Source organism: Chinchilla lanigera, unplaced genomic scaffold (assembly GCF_000276665.1).
Source record: "Chinchilla lanigera isolate Chin_1 unplaced genomic scaffold, ChiLan1.0 scaffold00035, whole genome shotgun sequence".
Lineage (NCBI taxonomy): Eukaryota > Metazoa > Chordata > Mammalia > Rodentia > Chinchillidae > Chinchilla > Chinchilla lanigera.
In genome coordinates, this window is record NW_004955436.1 from 4,232,364 (window position 1) to 4,241,750 (window position 9,387).

At 41.0% G+C, this 9,387-nt stretch overlaps 1 protein-coding gene across 1 annotated transcript in view; it reads left to right on the forward strand.

The window, feature by feature from the left end:
• LOC106149027 overlaps positions 1-7,168 on the forward strand; it is a 20,145-nt gene extending 12,977 nt beyond the window's left edge. The window contains exons 2-3 of the mRNA XM_013516582.1: positions 5,970-6,231; positions 6,507-7,168. Of these exons, the coding sequence (XP_013372036.1) occupies positions 5,970-6,231; positions 6,507-6,900 (656 nt within the window). The 3' untranslated portion in view covers positions 6,901-7,168. The remainder of the gene's footprint in view (positions 1-5,969; positions 6,232-6,506) is intronic.
• Positions 7,169-9,387: the final 2,219 nt, after the last annotated feature.

The following is a 9,387-nucleotide window of genomic DNA, read 5'->3' on the forward strand; positions in this document are numbered from 1 at the left end:
ACTTTTCAATAAGATGAGATCAGTTGTTGGTTCTTTGAAGTATTTCTCATGCAGTTTGGTTTTTTTTTTTTTTTTTCATGAACTCTCTGCCTACCTCTATGTCTTCAAGATTTCTACCTACTTTCTCTTCCAGTAGATTTAGTGTTTCTGTTTTAATATTTAGATCTTTGATCCATTTTGACTTCAGTTTGGTGCATGATGATAGACATGGGTCTATTTTCAGTCTTCAGCATGTGGCATTCCAGTTTTTCCAGCACCATTTATTAAAGAGGCTATCTTTCTTCCAGTGAGCTTGTTTGGCCTCTTTGTCAAAAATAACATGGCTGAGTGTGTTTGTGGTTGTGTCTACATCTTCCAGTCTGTTCCACTGATCCTCAGGTCTGGTTTTTTTGTTTTATTTTGTTTTGTGAATACCATGTTGGTTTTATCACAGTAGCTTTGTAGTATAATTTCAAGTCAAGGATTGTGAAGCCACCTGACTTGTCTTTGTTGCCCAGGATTGTTCTTGCTATTCTGGGTCTCTTTTGGTTCCAGATGAATTTTAGGAATGTTTTCTCTAGATCTGTGAGGTATACTAATGGCATTTTGATTGGGATTGCATTGAATCTATATAACAATGTTGGGAGTATGGCCATTTTCACTATGCTGTTTCTTCCTATCCATGAACAAAGAATATCTTTCCATTTTCTGAAATCCTCTTTATACTTTTTTCAGAGTACTGTAATTTTCACTGTATAGATCTTTTACTTCTTTTGTTAGATTGATTCCTAAGTATTTCAGTTCTTTGGATGCTATTGTGAAAGGTATGGTTTCCTTAATTTCTCTCTCAATGTGTTTGTTGTTTGTGTATAAGAATGCTATTGATTTTTGAGTGTTGACTTTGTATCCAGCTATGCTACTGAATTTGTTGATTAATTCTAGGAGTCTTTTGGTGGAGTTTTTGCATTCTTCCATGTACAGTATCATATCATCTGTGAACAATGATAATTTCACTTCTTCCTTTCCTATCCTTATTCCTTTTGTTTCTGTTTTATCTAATTGCTCTAGCTGTTTCCAGAACTATATTGAATAGGGCATATGCATCTTTATAGCAACACAATTCACAATAGCTGAGCTTTAGAAACAGTCTATATGTCTGTTAAGAGATGAATGGATAAATTGTGATATGAATGAATTATACATAAATAATTTATACATGCAATTTTATTCAGCCATAAATAATGAAATCATGTCATTTGTTGGAAAGGAGATGGAACATGAGATTACCATGTGTTATGGTTCAGATCTAGAAATGACCACCCGCTCAGAGGCAGGCCTTTGGAAGGTGACTGGCTCAGGGGTTTGTTATACTTACCAGTGGATTCACCCACTAATGAGTTCGGTAGCTGAGTGTGCCGTGAGGAGCGGAGGCCTGGGGACAGGCTGCACTGGAGTGTGCCCTGGAAGGGGGACCTCCCTGGTGGCTCCTCCCTTCCCTCTTCCGATCCCATGACATGAGCAGCTGTCCTCCACCAGACCCTCCCCGCATCCCCTTTCTGCCTTGGAGCAGCCGACTGTGAACTGAGTCCCCTAAAATCCACTAACCCAAGTCAGCCTCCTCTTCTCTAAGTTGGGGGGCCAGGTCCTGTGTCCCAGCACTGAGAAAGCGGCTGAGACAGCATATTAAGTGAAATAAGCCCGACTCGGAATGCGAGAAATATGAAGCACTAGTAAATTCACAAATAAAACCATGGAGAAATGAAAATAAATTGCAAGGATGGCTCAGGGAAGGGGAGCAGAGGGATGAGGGAGGAAAGATGGGAGTACAAGGATTGAAAAGAATTTAAAATGATCAAGGTATGTTCTATGCATCTTCCAATTCTGCAAGATGAGTCTAGCTGTTATAATTTACAAACATGAAGTTTAAAAACTAAAGAATGAGTTCAGTCTGAGGGAAGAAACCTTGACGGTCTCATTTAAGGGAAGGTTCTGTTTACTATCTGTATATTCAAGGGCAAAAGAAGTGCAATGAATAAGCATGTGAATTACCATCAACATTTTTTGAAGTTTATTATTTTGTGTTATGGTGACCATATCACTGAAAAATACATATAACATGTAAATGTCTCACCTCAATTTCTGGGTTTAAATTTTGAAATAAACATTATCCACTCCAAACATTTTTGGTGTTCCTGCTTATTTCATCAAAGGAAGAAAGCAAGGAGGTCTGATGTGCTGCCGAATATGGGCACACTAGACACATCCAAGAAAAGGAAACGCAAAGAATTTTTTAAAATGTAAACTTTCAAAGACTTTTGCCTTTCGTGCTTAAGGGGCTTTCCTTGTAATGAGAAATAAGCAGAAAATGGTAAACTATGAATTCCTATTTCCTCTCTGTCACTCAATAGACTAAGAGCAAATGCTCTAAGACCTCTTCAGTCAGCACGAAAAACAGAGCTGATTACTTAAGAGCATCCAGCGGGAAACAGCTTGACAGGAAGTAGGCGACTCCTCTTTGGATGGGAACATTCCATCTCTCATGGTAACTGAGGCTGTCTGCATTCGTCTGAGGTTTTTTGCAGCATCCCAGCAATTTTTGCTTAACTGCTTGATTGCTTATATTTCCATCCAGCTCAAAATAGAGGGTTTTTAACTGACTTACACAACAGACACATATCATTAAGGACAAAACTGGCCTTTGGGACAGAGAAGCAACCAACAACCTAGACATTTATTTACTATCGATTTATTTCACTCACTAAATAATATATTGTTAGCTCATGATACATGGCCATAATCTCAGCATTCAGGGAGGCTGAGGCAGGAAGATCACAAGTTCAAGCTTAATCTGGGCAGATTAGTGATACAGCAAGAAGCTGCCACAAAATTATTTTTAAAAAATCTAAAGGGTTAAGGCTAAAGCTCAATGTGAAGGTCCTGGTTCAACCCCAGCACTGCACAAAATAAAGGCAGTACTCATTAATTTATTAAATGTTGTTGACCTCTACGAAATATTTTAAGGAATACAAAGATGTATTCAGCAGGATTTGGGCCGACAGGGACCTCACCATACTAGTACATACAGAATAAATGCAGACTAACAAGAGATAATAACACAACGATGTAATGTACTAAGTGTAGATACTATTAGGAATTAAGTGAATTCTTACTTAACAACAAAAACCAAATGTCCTACAAAATTTTCCCCTTTTTTTGTTTTTTTTTTTTCCAGTACCGGAAATCGAACTCATGACCTCGAGCTTGCCAGGCAGGTGCTGTACCGCAGAGCTAAATCCCCAGCCCCCAAGATTTTCCCCTTTTGTTTTTGTGCAGATATTACTTTCTAGATTGAAAGCACTGCTAGATCTTGCTGCTCTTAAACCTCGTTCATTATGTTAGTGACTATAGAGTTTTATGTCATTAAGTAGAGTTTTTATCATGTGGGATGAGCTCTTTGTGCAATGACTGGTTTTTCAGTCATTGTCCTCTGTCCTCATTTCTGCCATCAGGATTTTAGTTCATCGCCACTGTAACTTCACATGACGCAGGGTTGTTAAATTTTTATTGCGCTCTTCCAGATCAGATTAAAATGGAAAAAACATCCAAACAAATATTTATCACCATAAGGACACTGCTTAGGGTCATAGGTTACATTCCCCATCTTGCTATCAGAACCTGGGTTTGCAGTTTCTTTAAACTCCGTTCATGAAGCCTCAAGCCATGTTAGAAAAAATGTAGGATTTAAACAAACATGAATCAAATAAGCTCATTTCAAACAGGGAACCTTTAGAATGGTAACTTTAAATGTTTCTTTACTTACAAGTGAAATTAAAGGATAATTTCTCCAGTTCAAAGGAATGTAAATCTGCAGACTGGTATCTGGGAGCTGTAATATCCAGACGCGTGTTAAGGAAGACAACCACAAAGTAAGCGGTGTAATCGGTGACAGGGGACGGTAAGAACACTGCGGCACACCCACACACTGACAAGTATTTCCGACTAATCGCTGAAGCTGATTCACTGCAAACACCATCAACAGATCACAGCACTGCTCTAAAAATGAAAAAATAAAAGAGTAACACTGAATAAGGGAAAACAGATTAGCTATCTGATTCCAAAAGTATTAATCTTTGGCTTCCACCCTAAAGAGCATATTTTGTGGGCTTTGTGGGCTGAAACACAAAGCTTTTGCAAATGTGAATCATTGAAGAAAACCAAACTGTGTTTTTATTCCATTGTTCAAGGGTAAACATTCCAAAAGATCATGTTTCTCTCATATTTCAAGCACCTTAATAGAAGGAAGGAAAGACACATGCAAGCCATACAGGGCTTTGGAGGGAACCCCACGCTCTTTAAAAACCACTGTGAAACTTCAAATCAAAATCCAATTAGTGAGCTCGACACCAAGGCACACCCAAGCAGACACCACTGGCAAGCCCCGCAGACAGTTCTTGGAAATCAAGTCAAAAGAGACTAAAATAAAGAAAAATTGTCAGAAGATGATTACGCTTAAGATCCAGCTCTTGAGCTCATCTTTACCAAAGGACAAAAACCATTTTAAAAAACTGAATGTAAACTGCAAAATCATTAGGACATTTTAGTTTACCTTGAAAAAAAATCTTTCTCAAGATTAATGTAAGAAGATATTGTGAATATAATGATCTAACAGTACTAGAAAATGTTTTTTTTTAAAAAAAAAACAAACAAAAAATAAAAATAGGAAATAAAGACTTGATGATTTTACAAGAAATTTGTTATGTGAGCCTCTGGACACGAATTTCCATAAAATGGAAATAGAGCAGAAAGGAATCAGGAAACCAAACCAGAACCCAGTAAAAAGACACCGGCAATTATCTTTAAATATCTGTTACAAACACAAAAAAGAGAAACCTATTCTTCCTTCCTGGACAATAAAACATAAAAAGCTCTGTTTGGAATAAGTGAAAAAAGACAGCATTGTGAAATAATCCCCATCCAATTATCCTTAAGCATCCTCTGTCATTATAGGAGAAATGAAATCATTAGTATTTAGTCTACATGTATAAGTGCTCGGTTATGTTAAAAAAAAATTCCTGTAATTGAGCTAACCCCTAATTTAGATAATACTTTCTTATTTTACAAAGAGAAACCCTAAGATGAAAGTTCAAACTTCAATAATTTTAGCAAATTTTATGTGAAACTAAAACATATGATCAAAATAATGGAGGGTTTTTAAAAGAATGGAGGATTTCCAACATCTTAGTTGCTGAAATTTTTCAAGTATATTTCAGGGGGGCTGTTTATTCCTAATTTTGTCTTTAAGATTCCAAGGGTAGTTTTGAAATGATCTCACTCTCTTGAATGCTAAGTGAATGCATTTAATATTTAAACTGTTTTGATACAAAATATAAGAAACAGACTTCATAGTTTAAAATAGAACACTGGAAGCACCAATGATCTGAATAAGTGGGATATTATATTTAGTTAACTAAGGGAAATATTGGTAATGACATTGAGGGAAATGTGTATTTGTCTCCTTTCTTTAAAATTTATTTTAAAAATAGAAGAAGGAAAACATATTAACAAACAGACATCCATTTACAAAATAGCTTGAGAACAATACAAGCGATACTGAATTACAGACACAGTGGTAGGAAATTAACAATGGTTGTTGTATTACATATTGATATCTTCAAAGTGGTTTCTCAGGAAAACAAGTAGAGACATGCAAGACTGATCACATAAGTAATCATTAACCGTTCCTTTCTGTAAAGCGATAGAAGTCAGTAGTACAACTATGCTAGCTATCCTGTACATACATACATACATGATCTCCCCTTCTTTCTTTTCTCTTTTGTGTCATCCCAGCTGCTCCTTACTTTTGTGCAGTTTCCTTTCGTTTCACAATGTCTGTCACACCTCCTAATTTTTACTCACTCTTTCAGGTTCTTACGCTAGTGAGACAGCACGTTGCTTGCACATGCAGGTCTGATTTGTATGTGTCTCCTGAGCAAGCCCCTTTCAGCGTCCCACTCCCAGCATCCCGGAGACCAAGCTGGAACCGCGCAGAAGTCACGGCCCACAGCCTTCGGGCCCCTCCTCCTCCGGGGCTGAGGTGTGTCTCTACTCACCAAATGTTCCCAACCACTTCTATTCTTCTCTACCGTTTTCAGATCCTCACCCTTTCCCCTCACCTACCCCTCCTGTCCCATTTCATCCTTGGCAAGTGATCCTGTGGTCTACTTCGCGAAGAAAGTTGAAGCCATGCGGCAGGTACTCTGCTCCCCTGGGGAAACCTAGAAACCTGCCTGTCTCAGCCCACGGCTTTCCTCCTCACTGGTAAAATGAGGAAGGGCCTCTCGCATGCTGCACTCACTGCATCCTTCTTCACTGCTCCTGCATCCTCCCCTTGCCCACGTCTCCATCACTGATGCAGTCTCGAATGTCTCCTCCTCCGAACCTCCCCACCTCCCTCCGGCTGCTCTCTCGCTTCCCTGCGGAGGGCGACTCCTCAAAGCCGCGGTTTCACGTCCTTCCCTTTTTCCCAGCTTCCTGCAGCCTGGGCTCTTGGCGCATCTTCTCGCTGCTGGAGCTATCGAAGTGCTCCACACTGAGAAATCTAGCAGACCCTTGTCAGCTTCCATTGCACTCGAGCTTCGCGCTGGAAACACCAGAACCCCGGCAGCGATCAGCTTTCCCGCGGATGGGCGCAGTCCCGACGCCCTCAGCAGAGGAAGGAGCGCTTGGATTGGGTCCACGGTCTCCGGGAGTTCGGTCCATGGACAGGAGCGTGGTGGCAGAAGGGGTGACGGAGCACAGCTGCGCACTTCATGGGGCCAAGAGGCACAGCACCCAGGACAAGCCCCAGAGAAGGAAGGGTGGAGGGCCGACGCAGTCCCCGAGGTCACGCTCTGGGGCCACGCGGACCCCTGGAAGCGCTAGTCTACATGTCTCCCAAGCCAGGCAAGCTGGCAGCCAGGCTCCGGCGTCACAGCAGCTCCTCGTGCCGTCTGCAAACGCTTTCTCTTAGCTTCAGCGAGCCGGGATTCTCGGACCACCTCCCCGCACTCTGCCTCCGGGATCTGCCACCGCCGGCCTATTTCTTGCGCAAGCCTCCCATGTTGGGAGATGCACTCCCTCGTTCGTTGGCCCTCTTCTTATGTGAGTCCTTAGCATTAATTTGTTTTTCATAATAATAAATTCCTAGCTACCAGCGGAATGAAGAAACTGACTTTTTTTGTCTTTTTGAGACAGGGTCTCTCTATGCAGTTCAGGCTGGCCTTGAACTCACTTTGTAGCTGAGGCTGGCCTCAAACTCACAATGATCCTCCTGTCTCAGCCTCCTGAGTGCTGGGATTACAGGAATGAGCCAACACACCCGGCTAGAAACTAATTTTTTACACTACAAGTTGCGGCTCAGGGAAGCAGAGTGATTTATCCAGGCGTTAGGGAAACACTTCCTCCCCCAACTAATGCTCCCTTGTGCGGAGCCCCTCCAGAGCAGCACCAGTTTCCTCTCTGTAGCCTTACAGTCTCCTCTGCCTAGGAAGAGAGAGAGCGACCAGCGAGCCCAGCAGAAGGAAATGTGCATTCTCAGGCCCACTCGATTCTCCTCTCTCTTTGCGATTTGCTTGTATGCAGAAATCAAACATTGATCTATTCTTTCATGCCGCATATTTAAAGGGTTCTCATAGAAAGTGTCTCCCTCTCCAGGCCACCTGTGCCTCGGAGACTGTGGTAAGGGATGGAATTGAAAAGCCTCCGAGGCAAACAGACTGACTGTCAAGTTCTCCGCAGCTTTGAGGGAGAAGCTATTACTTTATTTTCCTCAACATCAGTGTTTCTGTGTTTCAACTGGTTTAGAAAATGGGGAAAGGAGCCCTTATGTGTTAATTTCTTTGTTGTTTTTGTTAATTTCTATAAAATACTTACGCTAGTACCACTTGAAAGTACAGTTAGGAATGCACATTTTAAGGTCTTTAGGATGAAACCAATTGAATTTCTACTGCGAATGGGAGGAAATCTCAATCTCTTAACCTCTCAAAATACCAGGCAAGCAGATACTGAATATTCCAAAACAAATAAGGATAGGAATGGTTGATTAACTACTGAATAAAATAAGCATGAACTCCCACTGATCATGAAGACCTGGGTAGTTACATGGAGGCATAAAACAGGGCAAAGTACTTCCTCACATAAAATATCACCAAAAATGAAGAAGGGACAATGATATTAGAAGATCACTATTAAGCATCCATCAAAGTAAATCATGGTTCAAAAGTTATCATCAAGTGCTAAAATAAGCAACAAGTGGATGAGTTCGGCGAGGAGTAGGTTATTCAGACAGGGCGGAGCAAGTGCTTGTGGCAGGATAGCTGTGACAAAGTGAAGTTTGGAATACATGGATTTTGGTTCCTTTCTTTCTTTTCTCTACCACACTACTATTGAGTATTCAGTGAAATCAAGAAAACTTTCAGAAACATCTCTAACATCTAAGTAGGTAAACATTGGGACAGAAAATATTTTAAAAGTATTTTAAATCAACACAAACACCTCTGTATTTCAGTATTTTGAAGAGTAATATTGCATGAAGTGAGGTCAACATGTGTTTAACAAAGATAGACGAATCATGATCTAGAAAAGTAGCCTGTGATGCCACCATGTAATAGTCATAACCTTTGCATCTCCGATCATGTATAATATGATTACACATTTACTCACATTAAACCTAGATAGTCAAATAAAAATACAGTATCATCCCAACTTTTAGAGTTAACATAAGCTTTCTAACACCTCTGGATAGCAGGGAAACCTGGAACTGTTAATTAAGGAAACACCCCTTTCTTCTCCAGTGAATATCCAATTCAGAGACTTGGTCCAGCTTGGGGTTGGAAATGCACCAGCAACTTTACTACTTTAACAGGTAACAGGTCAATTAAAAAGAAAGCAAATCCTGGATGTATTTATAGTTTAGCTCTCTATGGAGTCTGGGTTAAACAGCTCCTCTGAATGACCCGGTATTTCTATGGCAGTGCTCAGCTTTTTACAGCTTGAACTCCTGGCCTGGAGCAGCCAGGACCCAAGCGGATGAGGGAATGTAGAGCATCCCCACATGGTCTGGGCTGGACACCGCCACAGCTGGAGTGTGACTTGTTTGACCTGCACAGGTGACAGCAGCTTCCCTGAGAAAGGGGTCACTCTCCTTGGTCTTCACAGGGACCCTGTTTCTTCAGCGCCCCCGCAGGCTTCCTTGAGTTGGGATCCTGGTAGTGGGAGACTTGGGGCTGGTGAGGAGCCCAGGTGTCTGGTGTTTTTTCTTGCTGAATCTCTCCCTCCTCCAAAACCCACTAGGGCCCCAAAAGTGGACTTTTTTCTTATTTACATATTCATTTCAGAGTGTGTGTGTGTGTGTGTGTGTGTGTGTGTGCA